Source organism: Patella vulgata, chromosome 2 (assembly GCF_932274485.2).
Source record: "Patella vulgata chromosome 2, xgPatVulg1.2, whole genome shotgun sequence".
Classification (NCBI taxonomy): domain Eukaryota; kingdom Metazoa; phylum Mollusca; class Gastropoda; family Patellidae; genus Patella; species Patella vulgata.
Genome location: NC_065880.2, coordinates 72,826,376 through 72,848,839, shown reverse-complemented (window position 1 = coordinate 72,848,839; position 22,464 = coordinate 72,826,376). Strand labels below are relative to the sequence as shown.

At 34.4% G+C, this 22,464-nt stretch overlaps 2 protein-coding genes across 3 annotated transcripts in view; one reads left to right on the top strand and one right to left on the bottom strand.

Moving 5' to 3' along the window:
• Positions 1–445: 445 nt before the first annotated feature.
• On the bottom strand, positions 446–7,101 carry LOC126810767 (transmembrane protein 220). 2 transcript variants are annotated; one of them, XM_050536025.2, is made up of 7 exons: positions 6,984–7,101; positions 6,062–6,265; positions 5,045–5,074; positions 4,581–4,641; positions 3,833–3,971; positions 2,958–3,023; positions 446–2,473 (listed from the first exon to the last, which is right to left on the bottom strand). In XM_050536025.2, the coding sequence occupies exons 2-7, from the start codon at positions 6,194–6,196 to the stop codon at positions 2,317–2,319; spliced, it is 588 nt and encodes a 195-aa protein (XP_050391982.1). In that variant the 5' UTR covers positions 6,197–6,265; positions 6,984–7,101; the 3' UTR covers positions 446–2,316. The 2 variants fall into 2 exon arrangements, with proteins under 2 accessions (XP_050391982.1, XP_050391981.1); XM_050536024.2 differs by lacking the exon at positions 6,984–7,101 and adding an exon at positions 6,494–6,635.
• A 7,300-nt stretch (positions 7,102–14,401) lies between these two features.
• LOC126810755 (leucine-rich repeat serine/threonine-protein kinase 1) overlaps positions 14,402–22,464 on the top strand; it is a 40,222-nt gene continuing 32,159 nt past the window's right edge. The window contains exons 1-4 of the mRNA XM_050535993.2: positions 14,402–14,540; positions 17,500–17,738; positions 18,120–18,160; positions 20,722–20,887. Coding sequence (XP_050391950.1) covers positions 17,531–17,738; positions 18,120–18,160; positions 20,722–20,887 — 415 coding nt within the window. The 5' untranslated portion in view covers positions 14,402–14,540; positions 17,500–17,530. The remainder of the gene's footprint in view (positions 14,541–17,499; positions 17,739–18,119; positions 18,161–20,721; positions 20,888–22,464) is intronic.

Sequence of the window (22,464 nt, the reverse complement as noted above, 5' to 3'; positions counted from 1 at the left end):
AACATTTAAATACGCTTTTTTTTCATTGTCATACAATTTCCCAGGAATATGCCCTTATCACTGGTATTTAACATGTATATCAGAAACACTTTTGTTGTTTTAAATAAAGGATAAAGAATAACATAATGCAATTGATGTTACTTTCAAATTTCATTGTCTTATTTCTAAACAATGATTGCATGGGACTACAATCAGGGTCAGGTTTACCTATTTGTGGGCTCTAGTCTAATCTCATCAGTGGGATCCCATATTCATAGAAATATTGGCATGTTTCAGTATCCCAAAATTATACACTGGATCATGTGCGACCGCCAATGGCCTACAATGCTGACTGGTAAATCAGGTCCTGATTACAATGATGCGTAGCTTGGAGGGTACAGGGCTATATACACAAACCAAATACGATCTGATATTTGAAAAACAATCCCACACAATAAAACATATAAATATGGTGTCATAAATCAATGACTAATTATTTAATAAGTGTCATTTCATTAAAATATATAACAGGATATAAAATAAAACTGATGAAATAATTTATATCTGTACAACAGATGGTTTGTTATGGCCTACTATTAATATTGCTTGTACAACGTATGTGACAAGGTCGCCTGCCCAACCTTGTGTATTTTCTCTGGGTCCTCCGGATTTCTCATATGGCTAAAGACCCCTAGGTCCTAGCGAATTATTGAAATAAAATTGTACCATATTATGTTAGTCCCAAAATGACTAATATTAAGATATGTATAACATGAAATAAAATGAATGAACAGTAGAACAGGCCATTTTGAGACCAACATTGTGAAGAGGGATCACATACGATTTGATCACTAATCATGTCATGACAGTATTGTCTGACATATTGGTTAATCCAGAGATAAATTTACATACATGTATTTAGTTAGTGACAGCATCTGTGGTAGACCCAAATGAAAGAATAGTAAAAATATACTCATAAATAATCACATATATGTTATTTTTACAGAGACATTAACAAATATTGAACACAAAATAGGCATAAAGCTAAATACGTAATATAACATAATGTTGATCTGATTGGAATAGGTTTTAAATTATATGTTGTTTAAAGGGACAATAAAACTCTTGCTGGCTTGACAGCTCCAGAAAATAAATAATAGCCTTATTCTAAGTACTAGATGTTTAAGTGTCCTACCTGTTGTGTAAATTATCCATTACATCCTATTTTACTTGTCCAGAGGGTTCGAAAATATTTTTAAATCCAAGTCACGTTTGAAAAGGTTTACATTAGGCTTTTCAAATCATTTAGTTGAATTTTTCCAATTTTTTAAATTAGGTGTGTTAAGATGAAATTTGTATCACTAATTAATTGGAATATTGTAAAATAATATTGTAAAATAGTACAATTTGTTGACCAGAATAAAGATTGGGACATATTATACAGTTACAACAAGAGTGGTATTGCGCCTTTAAGCATGCTCTAAAGATTTTCTTTCACTTTTTGCTAGGCTCTCATTTCAGTCATATTAGCCAGTCTTGACTGACAGGTGGTGATATTGACCAGCTGCAGAACTTACCTGTCAGTCAATTTACATTCATAAAAATATAATAATTGGAATAATGCTAAAAATTGTTATATTCTTTGTAAGATATATCTTGCTAATCAAAAGTAAACAAAATACGTCAAATTTTTTTATTGTAAACTGTCCATTTCAATTGGCAACTGTCAACTGACTAACTTATTGCATTTCAAATAACAATATTATAAAAATAATTGAAGAAGCAATATTAAATGTTCTCTTTCATAGAATACATATTAATTGGTGATATTCAGATAAGCAACTTATATAGTCACTGAAATACTGTAGGCATTATGTTAGCATAAAATCTGTTTATGGTCGGGTGTTTTTCTGGCTTCAAATTTAATATAAATTATTATTCAGACATTTATGCACATGACACATCCATAATCAGCTCTCTAGAACATCGGATGGCTTAGATATTGAATGGATTAGAAAATGGCCAAAATATCTTTGTTAAACACAAATATAACCAGCCAAGCCCAAATTTTCCATTAATGCAAGACATCACTCTTGACAATCAAGAATATGAACTGTCAACGATCAGCAATTCTCGGCAATCATATATTCATTTTCTCTAAATCTTGCATAATGTTTTTTTTTAACAATCTAATAAACATAATGTATTGATTTCAGAATATATGAATAAAATAAAGATAATACTTTATATCATAAACAATATCTTGGCATAATCTACTGATAATTATAACAATCACTATTGAAAGCTAGACACAAAATTAACAGCAATTTGTTCACTTTAACTTTTAAACATTCCACTGCAGTGACCAATATGTTTATGATTATCACCAATAAAACACATCATCCAGGCTAATATAGGCAACACGCCCAACGTCAGAGTCATCAATAACAGCCCTGTCATTATTCTTCTATCACTCGTAGCCGATTCCCCCGTTCTGTGAAAATAAATAAAGTGTTTACTTTAACATAAAATATAAAGCAATACATTAAAAGACTAACTATATACAAGAAACCTAAATTTAGTTATTTTTCAGCAATAAAGTCCTGAATGGTCACCATTACTAATTATTGGCCCTGAATTGTCCCTGTTATTGATCACTACGACATAATTAATTTCCAAATTTTCATTGCTCCTACACAGGACGTACCCGGTAATTCTATGGAATACAATTAATGTTTATTACTGAACAATGTAAAGCCTTGTTGAAACATAGCTCAGTAATAAAGACCAAAGGGGTAATAACATTCCATAGAATTGTGTCCTCTGTATTTCCATTTCAATTATTAAATGCAAATTGAAACAATTTATTTCTTTATCTCCCTTACGGGTAAGTATCAACTGCCTCAGTAGTGTTTTCTCTGGGTATTGTATGTAAAAATGTTTATTCTATATTAATACAGTGGATTCTTGTAACTTACTTTCCAATTCCAGTAAACCTGGAAATAGTTAACCAGATGATAATGATAACCATTCCTGCAAATTCTCTGAAACAATTTAGAGAAATACCTTGATTATAGGTAACAACTTTAGGATATTTCAGGTTATATACTTGAACAGAAAAGATGATGGAACAGTTAAGCTCCAAGACAGAGTACCCTTGAGGTCCGAAATCAAGGGATGGGTTTTAGGGACTTGTGACAAGAAGCCTCCACTAGAGGGGGTTTGGAGATTAAAGTAAATTAAGCCATTGACCTAATAAACACCTACACCAAGTTTGAACATTCTAGCTCAATTAAAAGGAGAGTTTTTCAAGTTATTGTGTCCCAAAAAGAGTGACGAACAGACAGACGGACGGACGGACGAACCCATTTTAATAGTCCTCTGCTTTCTTTGAAAGTTGAGGGACAAAAATTATTTCATTTATGGATGCCAAATTAAAATATAAGGATTATCTAAATTTACTATTTAACAAAGAGTCCAATTAATATACTGTATTATATATTTGTTGTAAACTAACTACGACAAAAAACTGTATACTGGTGAAGGCCGGTGGGTGAAGCATTTCTAGATTCATAACACATAACTGTCTTTCTTGAGGGCATCATTTTTTCTACTCATACTAATGTCCCACATATTATCATACACTTGTATTATATAAAACAGGGTACTCACTTATAAATTTTGCCATTCTGACAATTTTTTCTGGCACTACAACTTTTTATTTGAGTTTTTTTTTCTCAGAAACACAATAAATTTAATAGAAATTATTCCATTTTAGGTGAAATCTTTAAAGATTCTATTTTTATGCCAAATATGACTGAAAGGGAAATCCAGATATAAAAGTAGCCCTTACCTGCCCTCTTCATGAATAAGTGGATTTTGTAAAGATGGTTTCTGTTTGATCGTGTCTATAAGGACAGCAATAAGATACACGCCATATCCCACAAACACAGCTAATACTACAGCTGTTAAACTGCTCAAAATACTAGTTTCTGAAGAGAAAAAGTTAAATGAAAAATAATAGATTCTGGAACATTGTAAGCAGTTTCCCAGCATGGTATCCCCTTGTCAGTGATGCTGGACGGAGTGTCTAGCAAGGAAGGGCATCTTGTTGATGGTACAAAAATTCAATCCTTGTGCATGCATTGGCCTGCATGTAAAATGTAAAAGAATATTTGATAGTTGTAACTTGATGAAGAGTAGGCAGAAACGCCACTGTCAGGGTAAAATTGCCCTCATCATAGTACACTGCATGCCCATCTTCATTTGGTGCAGAAAAGTAAGAGGCTAAACTCATTTTATTTGCATCTAGAACGGCTTGTTTCTATGATTACTACATGTAGTGCTATGTACGTGGAGAACCCTGCTGGACGTTAATCATTGGTTCTAATGTCTAATTGCAATGAGAAAAGAATATTAACTACCAGTAATATGGAGGTTAGTGCTGTTCAAATGTCTGATTACAATGAAAAGAGCCTATCAACTGCTACACAGCTTAATACTGATTGAATGAAACATGTCTGGCACCAAACACTTCATCTTTATTGTAGTGATGCCGGTGAGAATTGCACTTTATTTATAGATGTATCTCTACTACTTACCTATAATAGCTGGTTTAACTGCTACCATTAAACTTAATACAGCAGGTATAAGGTAGATCGGCTGACAAATATAGAATTTAAATACTTTAATAATGATGATGATGATGGGAATGAGCTCTCCTTTCAATTGAACAAATATTAACTTTACAGAATGAAAATACAGGTAGACTAACATGGCTTATAAGAATCTGTATAATTATTTCAATAGACAAATGTGTAAATATCTTATATGGTGTAGGGGGAGGGGGCGGCAAGTACAATGTAGTTGTTTCAATGACACGGAAAGCTGATATCCTGTGTACACATTGGCATGCACGTAAAAGAACCTTTGCCTGTTGAAATTCAATATAAAAGTAGGCCATAGCGCAGCTGTCCAGGTAAAATATCCCTCATAGCACACAATATGCAGAGCAGTTAAGTAGGACGATAAACCCCATTTTATTTCATTTTTTAGTTTGACTTACCACCCATATGTACCAATCACTATCATTTACCTACAAAAAATAAAATTATCTGGTCAATTTATTTTCCTATTCATAAATGATTATCTATGTGCACCACTCAAGTAATACAATAAATAAAACTTAATTCTGTAGGTGTTTACTAAGCGATTTGAATGATAGAAGAATTTTATTACGCAAATTAAGAGCTTAGTAGGTAATAAGTTTGACAGAAGATTTTTAAGTGCTTAGGCCTAGTAGTAGGCTATTTGCTTAATAGAAGATTTTTATTAGGCAAATTAAGAGCTTAGTATGAGAAAAGTTTGACAGAAGATTTTTAAGTGCTTAGGTCTAGTAGTAGACTATTAAGGTGATTTGCTTGATAGAAGAATTTTAAGTGCTTAGTCTTCTGCTGTACCGGTATTTGCTTAGTGGAAGATTTTTATGTGCTTAGTAGGTGATTTACTTCATAGAAGAACATTTTTAAAAGCTTAGTAGGCTATTTGTTTGATAGAAGATTTTTATGTGCTTAGTAGGTGAGAGAGAGAGAGAGAAATGGGGTTTGACGTCCACTCGACACAAACTAGGTCATTTCGGGACTAACATATGGTTTAATTTTATTTCAATAATTCGCTTGTGCTTAGGGGTCTTTAGCAGTGGGAGGAAACCAAAGAGGTTGGACAGGTGACCCTACTCCTTGTCACGGACAACGGGGGATTCGAAACCAGCTTAGAAGGTGATTTGCTTGATAGAAAAAGATTTTTATGTGCATAGTCGGCTATTTGTTTAATAGCAGATTTTTATGTGCTTCGTAGGTGATTTGCTTAATAGGATTTTAAGTGCTTAGCTGGTTATTTGTTTTATAGAAGATTTCTAAGTGCTTAGTATACTGTTGGTATGATTGAAGATTGGTAGGTGTTTTCTAAGCTATTTTTTGACAGAAGATTATAAGATTTTTAAGTGTTTAGTACTTAGTAGGATTTGTATTTTAAGCCTTATTACGGTTTAGTTATTTGAACTAAAAGGCCTGGATGTACTTACATTTGCAACAGCTGCTAGAGCAAAAAACACTGTCATTAATATATTTACAATTCGCCATACAACCATCCTTTTAACTGTATTTTTATCTTTCACATCTGATAATGGATCATACAACAGCTGGTATTTGACTGGCATTGGTGTGATCTTTTACAATCCTGTCTTAGATAGTCGATTTCACAAGTAGTTTAGACAATTCAAACCCTTCTGAAAATTTACAATCATTTATGATATATCATATGGGAGCTAATATGATCAAATCAAAATACATCCTGTCAATATTAAATTAAATATCGATGAAAACCATTTGTTTGTCACTGTGCTTAAATGTGGTTATCTCCCTTGAACAGGCACATCAGCTTGTTAATTCAAGTGTAAACATTATTCTTGATAAAAGTTATTAAATATCTACCGAAGACTGCACACTACACTTACGACAAAAAGACTCTGTATTTTCACTGAAACATGCAGTTTATCCAAGTAATGTGTCAGTGCACAGTGCGACTGCCTAAAACGCAGTAAATTTCAATATCGTAGCACTTCATTGTCACTTTCGTTTTTATCGCAGACTTTACACATCACGTGATCGTATGTTCGATTACCCAGCAATTAGTTCAGCCGCAAAGATGTATTAAATAGAAAAATAAATATAAATTATGAATGTAAATTTTATTAATTTTACAAATTATCTGCTGACCATTGCATAAAGATTTCTTACAAAAAAAGAGGCTTTTTAATCCAAATTCTTCATTTAATAAGCATTCTTCAAATCTATAATAAACATGAGTTCATGTGGCCGGTCCCACGTACATCAGCAGTGAAACAGATTGGGCCGGTCCATGCCTACTGTGTGAACCATCGTAAATTTTAAACGGATTTCTTCGATTATGAACAAACTACTTAACTTTGGTTATTATAAACTTACCTGTGTGTTTGTAATGAACTCCCGTTCGATAAAATCCATTGCACAACTAATTATCACAACGATGAGAACAAGTTCTCTCTTGAAAAATTTGAAAATTTACTTGTAAAGTCGACAGAGTCGATGTCAACAATGTCTTCGTGACGTATTGGTCGATTCCAATATACCTGTTGCGGGGGTTGGTTAACATTGAAAGATAGAGTTTGACAGCGCGATCATTTTGATCGTATATGGGTTTGGGCGACGAAAAATATCAATTGAAGGCAATTACATAGGAGATTTATATGGAAACCATTGATCGCCAGTCTATCAAATTTTCTTCACAATTAAAATATCACTGATTGCACGGATACTCGTAAAAAAAAGTCATGTATAAACTATAAATATCCTATCTTCTTTATGTTGTCTTTGAAAGGCATTTAGTGAAAGTGATATATAATAACAGACAGCTTTATGGATGACATTCACTAGGTTTATTAACTGCAACGTTTCAATGAGGTTACTCTCACCGTTATCAAGCAATGATACCACTAATAAACCTAGTGAATGTCATCCATAAAGCTGTCTGTTATTATACTTCTTTATGTTATAAATAATTTAACAAGGATCATGAAGCTTACCTCCGAATTCTCTGAGTGTATTTTTAATTTTATACGCATTCTTTCGATCGAATAATAACCGCTTCAGTAACATAATGGTATATAATGCTACTAAGCCCGTATGACCCCGTAAGAAGCGGAACATTAATTCTCGATTCGACAGTTTTGACCGAAGTGTGATAAAGCCCGTAAAACGAATGTATAGTTGTGTTTGTGCGGCATGCGTTTTCAAAAGTAAATAATCCCATCCGAGTCGCTAATCAAATAATTAGAACAAAATATTTCAAAAAGTAAAGCTATAAAATTTGCAGATATTTTACTAGAATGTAAAAGACGGTAACTAAATACAGGAATGCGGGTAGTTATGTGTGCGAACGCTCAAACTCAATGCCAATTGTCGTAGGTATCCAGACTACTCGGACTAAAGACTACTCGGACTAAGACCAGTCGGACCAAAACAAGACCAGTCGGACCAATTAAATTATATTATAAGGCTAGACAATATGCTATTTATTTATTATTAAATCACAATACAAAGAAGCAAATAATTCTTATACGGAATTCTTATATTTAGAGTTGTTTAGTTCAATTTTGTGTACGGAAAATAAATCAACGATTAGTTTTAAAATTAATTAATAATGGTGCCAAAAAAAATATCAATCTAATTTTTCTTATTTACTCTTGCAATAAGACTCGGTATGTCCAGACTTTTGACAGTTTCTACATATACGGGTATACTGTTCTTGTCTGATAGCCTAATTTTACTTTTTCCACATTCGCGGTATCCCCAGTGGTTTCATTCCGTTCTACCCCACTAACCCCTGGGTTACTATATATGTGGGGGGGGGGGAGAGAGACACGTTTTCAAGTTATCCGCCCTTGATGCGTTAATATAAACAGCACATAATAATACGAAGACCGGACGTTTATATGTCCCTTTTTAAACGTGACTACAAGTGTGGTTCTCGATATTTTGCGATTTGGAATACAATTATCAATTTATTCAAACAACACGTTATTATTAGTTCGAAGAGTCATATTAAAACACACACAATTATCAATTTATTCAAATAACACTTTATTATTGGTTCGAGTAGTCATATTAAAATAAACACAATTATCAATTTATTAAAATAACACTTTATTATTGGTTCGAGTATTCATATTAAAGGCTCAATACCACTCCTGTTGTAACTGAATAATATGTCCCAATCTTTATTCTGGTCAACAAATTGTACTATTTTAGAATATTTCAATTAATTGATGATACAAATTTCATCTTAACACACCTTATTTAAAAATTTTGAAATATTCAACATAATGGTTTGAAACGTCTAACATAAACCTTTTCAAATGAAACTTCGATTTAAAAATATTTTCGAACCCTCTGGACAAGTAAAATAGGATGTAATGGATAATTTACACAACAGGTAGGACACTTAAACATCTAGTACTTAGATAGAGATATTATTTATTTTCTGGAGCTTTCAAGCCAGCAAGAGTTTTATTGTCCCTTTAAAACAAACGCAATTATCAATTTATTAAAACAACACTTTATTATTGGTCCGAGTCGTCTTTCTGTTGGGTCCGAATAGTCTTTTTGTATGGTCCGGGTAGTCTATTTGTTTGGGCTGAGTGGTCTATCAGTTGGTCCGACTGGTCTTGAACCGAGTGGTCTTTGGTCCCAGTGGTCATGGATTCTTGTCGTAATTGTACTTGAATTTCCTATGCTGTCACCCCTAATACGAAATGATATCTTCCGCAGAGTGACGTAACCATCTTCCACATTGGTATTTTTCTCTGGGAAAAGTTTGTGATATTTCAATTTTTCAAGAGAGAACTTGTTTTCATCGTTGTGATAATAAGTTGTGCAATGGATTTTATCGAACGGGAGTTCATTACAAACACACAGGTAAGTTTATAATAACCAAAGTTAAGTAGTTTGTTCATAATCGAAGAAATCCGTTTAAAATTTACCAAGACTCAGACAGTAAATCAGATACGCACAATCGATTTTTTCTCCTTTTCTTTGAAAATGCATTAAACGAGAAGTGCATCATAGGCCTAAAGATCATGAAAAACTAAACTTCATGATTTTATTAATTTATCGCACAATAATTTTATCTCGACGCCTGACTTCTGCGATCATTGATGAGTTTTATATTTATTTTATTCTGAGACAGTATAGACAGACCTAACATTTTATGCTATAAAATTTTATTTGTAGATTCCTCAAAATAATTTTCAGTATTTTCAAATAACGTGTTGTTTGAAGCTCTTTAATTCCGATTCCACTGCGGTCTGGCATACAAGTCTTGTATTATCATGAAATCGATAATTTCTCGAGCATGCGTTGTTGTGAGAATTCCAGCAGTGCCGGATATAGATTATATGAGGCTACTAGGTCGATGCTAAAATTGGAAAATGGTTTGAATTCAAGATGGATTCCTTTGCTCTGTCACTTTTCATCGCTATTTTAACATTTGGTTTATGTTGTTCTCAGTCTCCCATTAAAACTAGCGAATTACAATACTGTTCTTTCTTCGATAATCGAGCTCCAGAGGCCGAACCAAATCTGAAGAACTGTACCTGGTTCAAGGACAACAGTTGCTGTCGCCAAGCAGAGATTTCTGCTACTTTTGGCAGGGTAAAGCCGCTTCGTGGTGCTTCCCCGTCATGCCAACGATACACGAATTATTTGATGTGCTATATTTGTTCACCTTATCAGTATCTGTTCTATTTCCGAGAAAGGCTAACAGTCTGTGAAGAATTCTGCGACGCCTGGTACGATGCCTGTAAGAGCGCCATTTCCAAAGGATCCGTTATTGAAGAGTTATTTGTGGATGGAGAATCGTACTGTAAGAGCCAGAGGTTTAATGTTGATAAACACGTTAATGGACGGTGTTTTAATTTTGATGCCAAATTAGACACCAGTGGATCTCCTTCGCATCACATATGGCATCAAAACAATCATATTCTTATGGGAATACACCTTTATATTTTTATAATCTGGACCAAAAATGTGATATCTGTATGATTATTACATGTACTAACCAAACATCATTTGAATAGGCATCACGATAAACTAACACGGTTAACATCGAATCCAATCCAGACTCTGACATTAATAAAGTGAATATTGTAGTGTATTAAATGAAGAAAGACAATTAACTTATCGAATGATTGTTGTAAACCTACACAATTTAATATTCATCTTATACTCAGTTGCACAAACAGTTGTGTATGTTCTAATTGCGGTTAAAGCTCGACTGAAAGGGTATGTGTTGTACATAGAGTGAATTAACAGATTCGTTTCTTTGATATATATATGCACAAATTAGCCATTTTATTCAATCTCTCGTTCTCCCCCCCCACTCTCTCTCTCTCTCTCTATAATATATATGGGTCGAAAGATCAAAACAGGCACAGGTTTTTTATTTTAAGAATCACAAAATTAGTTGAATCTATTAGAACACTGGGAAATATCAAATGTAACATTATTTTCAGCTTTCCACAGTAAACACTATGTGTTATTCAAACGTGTATATATCATTATTGTACATAATCACGTAAATTTAGATATATAATAGTATGGTAATTGTCATCAATTGTACATAGAAAACCCTGTTTTTCTTTTATAAGATTTCTGTAATCGCACAAGTCAGGACAATAATAATTGTTAGTTGAATAAATAAATAATTAAATAAAGTCATATGTTCTATTTATTTATGTATGTGTTTCTCGATGCAGATTATGTCATCTTGTAACTGTGTTCATTGATTTGACTAAAAGCCCCCTATCCAGTCATTATAAGACATTGTAATCACCTCCGGACATACGTTGGTCAAGGGAGCCGAGAAAGTACATCTTGTCAGTGAATTCCCATTGTCAGTGGCGCAGGCCCCGTGTACACATTGACGTGGGCTAAATCTATTTGTTGAGTCCAGCTTAATTTTCGTCAAGGTCGCTGTGATGTAAATAAGGTTAGGGCACGTGGTTGTTGGTGTGATGGGGGGTTGGATGGCTGAATGGTTAGCGTGTGCACGTTGTATCATAAAGTCTGTCATTGAGTCAACTGGTGTGGTTTCGAATCCCCGGTTGTACGTGGCAATGAGTAGGGTCGCCTGTCCAACCTCGTGGGTTTTCTCAGGGTCCTCCGGTTTCCTCACACTGCTAAAGACCCCTACGCGCAAGCGAATTATTGAAATAAAATGTTAGTCCCGAAATGACCTAGTTTGTGTCGAGTGGACGTTAAACTCCATTTCTCTCTCTCTCTGTTGGTGTGATTGTAGGTTAGGGTAAGCATTGGGGCTAGGCCCAGGGTTAGCGCTATATCCTTGTTTACATCTCAAATACCACCCGATTAGATTTTATTACATACTTCGAGAAGGTATTTGTTGAGTAATAAAACCTTCTAGTAGTTTATCGGTGTCTCTGAAGTTCAGAAAGGTGCGTAAAGCAACTCTTGGCGGTAGGAATTTGAAGGAAGAGTAGGCCGTATACCGCTGCTGTCTCGGCAAGATTTCCCACATAGCACACTGCATTGCATATTCCCGTTTCATTAGCTCAATCGGTGCAGAAAAGTAGGATGCAAAACCCCATTTCATTTAATTTTGTAAACACCATAGTTTCGTCTTTTTTTTTTTGAAAATTCTAATGAATTGTGTTGTTATGTATGTAACCTTATTCGTTGAGTTATCGCCCTTGGCTTAGTCAAAATACGGCAAGAACGATAACATGCCCGGTGATTGATTTTACAACGAAAAGCTAACCAACACCCCAAACTAGTCCTTATTTGCCATTTCCATTGCCCTAAACCATCTTGTCTGTCGCGGAGTCTTATTAACTACAATATACAATACGAAATACAGAATACTTTCGGGCGCCATCTGTAATGAAGCGACTTTGTGGAGGCTAAACATATCCCACGAGAGAATACTACCGGTGTAGACTGGAATAATAATATTGGACGCCAAAGACTGTCATTCAATTTGAACTCTTCGCGTATTTCGCCGAACATACCTGATTAGAAATTACTGTAAAAAAAACCCCCAAAACAACCCAGAAACGACTAATGTAAATCAGCTTATATACATTCATATTACACTATTATATGTGTTGCGACCCATTTGTGTCCATTTATATTGCCAAAAAAATAGAGACTTGGCTCCTTTAAAGGGTCCCATAATTCAGCACAATTACCGGTAAGCATTGATGGGTTTCCCGGTAGGCAGGGCAGGGTGATTCTTGTTCCATTTAATAAGCCCAAATATATCGAAGATTATAACTAATGTTCGATATATCGGAGGAAAAAAACTGAAAAATTTGCAACTGAAGAACAAACACGTCGAAAGTCGATCGGTTTCCGATATTGTCAAAGAACATAATACATGCACATCCTTAAACAAGATGGTTGAACTTTTGAAATTTTTGTTATAATCTGGTGTGAATAGACTAGATTATATCAGATATGTCCCTACCCGAATTCGCTTTTACATACATTAATAGTCCAAATCTTCTATGTATATACTGGTGTGTATTTGGTTTTACCTACTGACCTACACTTACTTGTGTATATCAACCTGGTGTGTATTTCGTTTTACCTACTTACCTACTGGTGTATATCAATAGGTATGTATTTAATAATACCCACTGATCATATTTACTGGGATATATTTACTGGTGTGTATTTAATAATACCTGCTCACCTAAATTTACTTTTGAATATCTTTGGTTTGAACTACTATTTACTGGTGTATATTATAACTAGTGTATATTTGGTTTTACATGCTGACCTATGTTTACTGAAATGAAATGAAATGGGGTTTAACATCCTACTGTTCTGCTCCTAAACTGGGCTAATGAAGACGGACATACGCCATACAGTGTGCTATGAGGGAAATTTTGCCCGGGCAGCGGCACTATCGCCCACTCTTATATCGATTTCCAACTGCCAAGGGATCTTTTACGTGCATTCCAATGTATACGCGGGACCTCGGTTTTTCGTCTCATCCGAAGGACTAGACATCTGTCCTTGTCAGGCCCTCCGTCCTGCATCACTGACAAGGGGGAACCATGCCGGAAAATCTGGATGAACTTTCTCGGCCAATGCAGGGATTGAACACCCAACCTCCAGGCTAGCCCTATATTTACTAATGTATATTTGAATTAAACTCCTGACCCATCTGGTGTGTATTAACTGGTGTGTATTTAATAATACCTGCTGGCCTATATCAACTGGTGTATATTAACGGGTGTGTATTTTGATAATACCTGTTGATTCATATCTTAACTGGTGTATAACTGGTGTGTATACCTGCTGACTTATATTTACTGTTGTATATTGACTAGCGTGTATTGAATAAAATTTGAAGTAGATTTAATTTAAGGTTAAGGTTTTTTCCAGAAAAGATTCAAGTTATTTAAAGTTTTTAAAAATGATGGCAACGAAATGAAATCCAGAGTAGTGTCCTTTAAAGCGTACACTGCTTTTAATATTTGGCCTGATCAGAGTAGTAATTAAGTTTATCGTTAAGTTCATAATTAGATCAAATAAGTAATAAGAACGTTGTTTTATCAGAATTTTATAGATAAAAATACATTGATTAGAGATATGTCGATTTACGATTGTAAGGATGTTTGATTTGTCTCGACGACTGCAATATGGGTTCAACCGCGAGTATATTCCATCATGTTATATTTTGTTGTATCGTGAATACAGCGATTATTGGGCTGGACGATCTAACAGATAGACTTCTGTAGCCAGTCTTCGTGTCACGGGACAATGGAATCCCCATACGTCATATCCGTGGTATAAAGACTCTCCCAATTATTGACAGCTCAAAACAGAAAAAGGCGAATGTTATCAATGGGATCATGAAATGTCGGTATTTCGTAGTGCCATGAAGCGCAACATAGATAAAATCAAATGCCATCCATGATGTGATCTATATAGTTTACTGTAAGTATAGACTGAGTTATTTTGATGGAACCCCCTACTCATAAAACGTAAACACAATTGCGTACGATATAAGATAAATAAGGAAGAAATTGTCATGTGTAATTGAAACAGCAACGATTTGTTGTTTCTTAGAAATAGTAGTTTGAAAAACGAGAAAAGATGGGCAGGTGCAATTACATCGAGTCTTCTGTTAAAAGGCATAATATTAGGATTTGTACAGATTGACCTGAATTTTCTTCTATCTAAAAATGCATGAACTAATGCCTGCAGAAGGCGTTTTTATCAACCACTGATTAGCCAAAGTGATTTGCATTCAATCAAATTTTCATCTTTAACGTCCATTTAATTCAAATTGGTTACCCTAATCAATGAATTTATCGACACCGATTTCCGAAGCGATTACATCAAATCGCCAAATCACTTCAGGGTGCGATTTGATCGGGTGATCACATGTTTTTTTCAACTGTGTCCAGCCACCACAATTGTTTACAGCTAATCGGAGCATTTAACGAACTCGCCAAATATCCACTAAATTCAAATCGATTTGGCAAGTCGATAAAAAAGCCTTAAGTCTAGTGGATATTTACAGCAGGGTGACCCACCATAAATAAATATCTCCAAATATCTCGTCAATTACACAAAAATATTTAAATATATATACCAAGCCTTAAATCAATTTCACACATTTATAGTCACTAAATAAACGGTCATATGTTGTACTTAATAAGCTATGACCATTTAACCATCTATAAATAATACACTGAAAAATAGTTACGAGTTTCGACCATAACATCCGGGCACTTGTGAGTAAAAAATAGGTTACTTGCCCGTGTTTTGAAATTAGTCCCGCTTAACCAGTCTACCGACCATACTACATCTGATTGACAGACTGGAATAATCAAGACTACTTTTTTACGAAACATAACAGAAAGCTGGAACAAGTAATTGAATTTAGAAACGAGCAATTGTTTTAAGAACCTTGTAAAAGTAAAATGAAACTACTGCTAGTATCATGTTCTTGCTTAACGAAAGTATTTCAGAGATATTATTTGTACTAAACCAAAAGATGCCGCTCCTAACGGTACAGTTAAAAAGCAATTTAAAAAATAAAACAAATGTGATTACTAAAGCTGGTGTATTAACCAAAAAGCTAAATTTTACTGCAATTCAGAATCGTCAACAATAGATTTTTTACTGCTGTAATAGTTGATAGATATATAGAGAATTGCACGTGGGATAGCTATTTATAGTCTCATAGACTCTAGTGCTGAGTATTATCATACTGCGGGGTTAGCCAGAAATCACTTCTCGAGACAAGCCGCTGAAGCGTGCACATTCGCTATGTCGAGTCCAACTTTCAATGCACGGGTCACCCTATTTACAGAGCAGGGTTATATGATATTTACTGGTATTTTTTGTACCGTAAAACAGGTCTCAAAAAAATTATTTGTGTATCTGAATGTTCGGAATCATAGTGTTTATACTTTAAGATATAAAAATTCAAGATGAGATTTTTGGAAGAATTTTGACAGTCTAGAGCTTAGCTTTTAATTCCCAATATTTGTTAACAGAAAGTAGACTATATATCTATGATAAAAACAATCAGGATACAGACTCATTACCATTTGCTGGATTGCCCTGTTCTATACACAGTAGACAAACCTGGTTTTGCAACCAGAGGGAGCTAAGACAATGCAAAGGGTGCAATGAAATGAAATGAAATGGGGTTTAACGTCCTACTGTTTTGCTCCAAACTGGGATAATGAAGACAGGCATATGCCATACAGTGTACTATGAGGGAAATTTTGCCCGGACAGCGGAAGGGTGCAATGAAGATGAGGAATGACTGTTTTGCCAAGCATGATGAAAGTGCAAAATGTTTGGTAAAATTACTAATTCTTTCTTCAGAAATGTAATAAAAAAGAAAATGCTTCTCGATCAAGCTGGGACAAGTCAGTATAATGCAACCCAGTCATGATTCGTGATAAGCCTATAACAGAATAAACAGAATATCTAAGAAAAGCTTGTGTTAATGTTTCACCCAGACGCAAAGATATATATAAAGATGCCTGCAAATGTATAATTTGTTATAAAACTTTTTGATTGTGAAAATGCAGGAAAGGATGAACATTTCCCAATTTCTAAAAACATAATGGATTGTTATCATCTATAAAACACTCTTTCCCTAATAAAGTGATATAACCCTCCCCCCACCCGCTTTGTCAACGAAACCATATCCAAATTATGATGTAAAATGAAATTCTTCATCAATACTGTATATTGGATGGAAACTTCAAAAGAAGTATCAATTATTATGCAGTGTAATTCTGTTGCCTCTTTTTGTTCTCAGACAAAAAGGACACCCTTTCAAATAAGCTATTAAAATTTATTCCAGTTTGATGGAGAAGTATAAATGCTGTCTAAATAGCATTTATTCTCTGTTTGTGTAATACAAGGGGTTATTGTATCACCAAGAATCTTACGATTGAAGTCTGGTTGCCAAACAGCATTTTTGGATTGTTTAACAGATAAATTTTTTATGATCTAATAATACATATATATCTGTTAGTCTACTTAGAAAATCAGAGGTATTTTTGTAGGGGTGGTCTAAAACATGTGATTTCAATGTTAAACCTCTCTCTCTCTCTCTCTCTCTCTCTCTCTCTCTCTCTCTTACAGGATGGGGGTTGGGGGGTCTAGTGGTTTAATGCATGTGAATGAAATCACAAGGTCTGTCATTGAGTCTCGGCACAGTTTCAATTCTGTCCAATCCCATGGATTTTCTCCAGGTCCTCTAGTTTCCTCCCACTGCTAAAGACCCCTACGCGCAAGCGAGTTATCGAAATAAAATTGAACCATATGTTAGTCCCTAAATGACTTAGTTTGTATTGAGTAGATGTTAAACCCTGTCTCTCTCCCTCTCTGTTATACGATTATATTCAAAGAATATTATTTTCAGATTACGAGAGTGAACCATTATATTGAACATTATGGATGAAGCTGGTAATAAAGATGGTTGGCCAGGGCAAATGCTTCACCAGGCAGCCTTATATAACAATAAAGAATTAATGATCTGTCTGTTAGAAGGAGAAGAAAAAGTGAATATGAACTGTCGTGATGTGATGGGACGGACTTGTGTTTATACGGCTGTATCTAACAACAGTGATGAATGTCTCAAAGTTTTGTTACAGGCTGGAGGTAAAAATTAGTATTCAACTATTTTTAGCCATCTGGTTATCAACATAAGCTAAAATGCCTAGCAAATTTTGGTAAAAATTGGTATGATTGTTGGTTAGGTCCTTGGATTCTTGTCTGCGATATCACCTTGGTGGAAGTGGACGTAAAATACAACTAACTAACAACAGGTTAGGTCCCAGTTAACAATTACCATTAGTTTTATGTTAACTATCAACAGTGATGAATGTCTCGAAGCTTTATTCCAAACCGGAGGCAAAAATTTGTATTAAACTATTTTTAGCCCAACACAAGTTAAAACGCGTGAAAATTTTTACTAAAAATTGGTATGATTGTTTGGTTGCGGCTTTAATTTCAAGTTTGTTATTTATTCTTATTTTTCAGCCGATCCTAATATTACGGCAGGCAAAAGATGCAATGGCATGGTATGTTAATAATTTTAGCATGTAAAATAAAATTATATCTTTTCATATTAAAATTTTCATTCAATAATACAAACATGTAGATAAATTCTTTTAATTTTTGTTATATATTAAAGTAATTTACGGTAGACTTAAATTTTATTTATTGATATAAATGAAATGGGGTTTAACGTCCTACTGTTCTGCTATGACTGGGATAATGAAGATTGGCTTATGCCATACAGTGGGCTATGAGGAAAATTTTCCCCGGACAGAGGCGCTACGGCCTACTCTTATATGAATTACAACTGCCAAGGGATCTTTAAGTGCATGCCAATGTGCACACGGGACCTCATTTTTTTGTCCCATCCAAATGACTAGACAGCTGTCCTTGTTAGGCCCTCCGTCCTGCACCACTGACAAGGGGAAACCACGCCGGAGTAAACATATTAAAGCTGCTGAAACACCTTGCAAACTATAGTGAAAGTTGAATATATCAGTCAAAAAACGGGTTCAATTCCGTTCAGTATTTACAAAGATAAGATGAATTGAAAATTTTACAAATCCGACATCCTCGACGATATAAGCAAAGCAGCACCACCTATAAGTCTTGTGTAAAATCTTTTGATAGGCTATTTTTGATCCGATATTTTGTTTTTTGTTTTTTAATTAAATGTTAATTAATCAATTTGAGTACATTTGAGTACAAGCTCATTCAAATAGATAAATAAAATATATCGCACACGTAAACTTCTCTCAATACATTCTTTAATAAACAAATGACAACAAACTATTTAAAACAGAAAAATAACCAAATATTAACAAACTCAAACAGACAAATAACAAAATGACAACAAACTCATTAAAACAAAAAAATAAAGTATATCCAGGACATAATTAAACTTCCTTCAATACATTCTTTAATAAAAAAAATTGACCACAAACTCATTCAAACAGATAAATACAAATGTAATTTTTGGTTTGAGGAACTATTTTGTTACATGCAACTTTAAGTGATTGTGAGTTCTTCAGTTTAGAAAATACTCCTCCAAGTGACAAGTTCAATGCGGAACATTGGTATGAAACTTTACATTTCTTGTTATATCATTAAAAAGATATTTTTAGCCTATTTTAAACATACCTTATGCAAGAGTTAAATCTGCCTATTGCAGGTCTTTCTTTAGGCCTGAAATGTTATCTAAATTAATAATTAGACCATAATCAACTCTCGATGCCATCATTAGCCTGTGATGTTTACTGGATTTGAATACATTTTGTGATGGATGATTTAACATCCGATGAACGAGGCTAGGCCTAAAATTCAATCACTAATATCTCGGTTCAGAGTGAAGCAATTTGAGTGAAATTTTCAGCATATTCTCTTTACCTTATCTTTTTTTTAAACTATTATAGTGAGAACTGTCAGCTCTTTATCTAATCTCCCATAATTCCCCTTTAATCTGTGCACAATTAGATATTGTGAGAAACATGGAAATGACGATCAACAGATTTAATATACAGTCTACTATAGGAATGTAATGTATGTAAAGGACCGTGTCTTTTTATAAGATATAGATATCTTTAGTTTACTCATTCATACATATTCTATGGAATACAATTACTGATTATTAATAGTATTCTCTAGTCTTTATCAAGCAGTCTAAACATTGCTCAGTAATACACAGTAATTATATTCCATAGAATCATTTCACGTGATTTCAAGTTCAGTTACTAAATACAAATGAAACAATTAAGTGTACTTTAGATAGGAAAAAAGTAGAGTTTTGTCGAATATCTTAACATGTAAGCAAGAGAAGAGCTACCATGGAAATTTGACATAGTTGGAAATCACATTATATTTGACCATATGTACTCTTCAAAAAAAGTAGGGGATATTCGGAAACAATACAAAACTGCGGAAATGCACTGCTGTTTTTATTAGAGGTAACCAGTGTATGTTAATAACAAGCCAATTGCCTACACATGGACATAAACATTTCATATGGGCGACTTATCTCGCAAAGAGATACACCATCAAAAGTGAAAATGGACGTATTTTTGTCTTAATAATGAGTAATTGCTCCACCAATCCACAGACATTCAACATTTCGTCGTGACAAGCTTCTAATCAACCGTCCAATCATGATTTGGGGCAATCTGGCCCACTCCTCTTGCAGTGCCACGGCCCATTCTTGCAGTGTTGACGTTGATGTTGACGTCGACGAACACGTCTCCCGATCAAATTAAACGTAACACACTAAAGTAAAGATACGCTAAACAATAAATCTTATGCAAGAACCGATTGGAATGCTGACATGGATAGATAAACCAGCACGCGGCAGTTTTCATCAACCCTTCCTTGAAGTGTCAAATTTGATAATGAACCCCTCCCACGTGTATGGCGCTATTGTGAATCGCATGTGCAGCTCAGTGGTTCTGTTAGGGCGATAAGTTCTTCATCTGTGAACATACTCTCAAAGCATGTCAAGTGTCCATGACTATTTATCATATTACAACCTGCATAGATATTTGCATTTCAATATCCCCTACTTTTTTTTAAGAGTATATATCATCTTTATTTTCAGACTCCACTTCACTGTGCTGTTTGTGATAATAAGATCTGTGCTATTAAATTATTACTCTCCTATAAAGCTGACTTATATATTAGTGATGATACAGGCTCTACTCCTTTATCTTTGGCTAAAGTAGTAGGCAGCAGGGAAGCATGTTCCTTGTTAGAAGATGAAATGGGTAAGTTGGTAAAATAGTTAAATTAAATAAGGATACGATAACTCTGCTCATAATTGAACTGGAATTGTCAAACTTGGTGTTGATGTTCCTTGGGGGAGGAAGCTGAAGTGGCTCAGTGAGTAAGATGCATGACAGAGGGCCTGGCAAGGGACAATGTATAGTTATTCAGGTGGAACGGAAAACCGAGGCCCCGTTTACACATTGGGGTGCACGTAAAAGAACCCTTGGCAGTTAGAATATTCAAGTAAAAATTTCCCTCATAGCACACTGTATGCCCATCTTCATTAGTTCAGTCTGAGAAGAACAGTAGTTTCTTGTCTGAGTTTGATGACCTATATATTCTGCTTAGGCTAAGCAACTTTCCATCACACACTTTGGGACACAGTAACTCTGCTTATATGGTGAATGTCTTAACCCTTTGAACCCTGTCATATATACCATAAATGAAAATCCCCCTGGCCCGTGGGGCAAAATTTGACATTTTCAGAGACAAAATATAAAATTGCCAATCACCCAAAGTGCCAACAAAGGTGATATTCTTCAAGTATGAATTTGACATTTGACATTTTCAGAGACAAAATATAAAATTGCCAATCACCCAAAGTGCCAACAAAGATGATATTCTGCAAGTATGGATCGTGTGCTACCTGGAAAAATAGTTCTGAAATATGCATATACATGTAATATGATTTTTAAGGCAATATTTGTCATAATAGTTCCACAGTTAACAAAAAAAGTGATTATTTTCGCTACTTTCATGATTGTTTCTCTAATCAACATTACTCAAGCCATCGTCATCACTCTCAGTATTTTAACCAGTGCCTGGTAATACGTCTGTTTGCAATTCATCAGGCTAAAACAATATTTTCAGGAATATTTGTGTCTTGGAGTGAAGAGGGGAAAGCCCTCATTGCAGAATATGCAATGTAACACATGTTCTGATTGGTCAAACCAGTATATCACGAAGGGAAATTGGGAAACTATACATGTGTTCAGAGTGGAATTCCTAGTGTGTCATGCTTAGGATATAAATGTCATTATCTTGGCTGGAAAACCGGCCAGTCGGGTACAAAGAGTTAACTTGTAGCACATAACACTCCTTCTCAATTAGAAGTTCTAATTAAGGTAGATGTTCATTAGGTGAATGTCTTGAATGAATTTGGTGATAGGCCTTTTGGCTAAGCAGCAGTTTGTCACATCTTCTGGAACACAACAACTCTTCTTCTAAATTGAGGTAAAATGTTCTACTCATGTTAAGCAGAGTGATAAACAATTTGATTGCGAGATGTTTTATGAAAAGATAAATGTGCAAATAATTAAAGATGTATTATGTAAGAGCTAACTCTGCCCTATTGCAGGTTTTTATTTTGGCCTCAAACTCAAATGTTGTATAAATTGTTAATTAGACATAATCAACTCTCTAGACCATCAGATGGTCGCAATTTTCAATGGATTGCAATACAATCATCATTTAATAATTTAAAGATGGATAATCAAGACTTTGTTTATTATCGTAACAGTGGTACTTGACTATCAAGACTATTGTGAACACTTCAAAGGCTGATAACTGGAATTTT

What these genes read in the sequence shown, in the direction of transcription:
- LOC126810767 (XM_050536025.2), bottom strand. Translation starts at nt 6,196, where the DNA reads ATGCCAGTCAAATACCAGCTGTTGTATGATCCATTATCAGATGTGAAA. An exon ending in AGTTAAACCAGCTATTATAG is followed by an intron (nt 3,972 to 4,580) that starts GTAAGTAGTAGA and finishes TTTTCTCTTCAG; the next exon opens with AAACTAGTATTTTGAGCAGT. An exon ending in CTTATTCATGAAGAGGGCAG is followed by an intron (nt 3,024 to 3,832) that starts GTAAGGGCTACT and finishes AAATTGTTTCAG; the next exon opens with AGAATTTGCAGGAATGGTTA.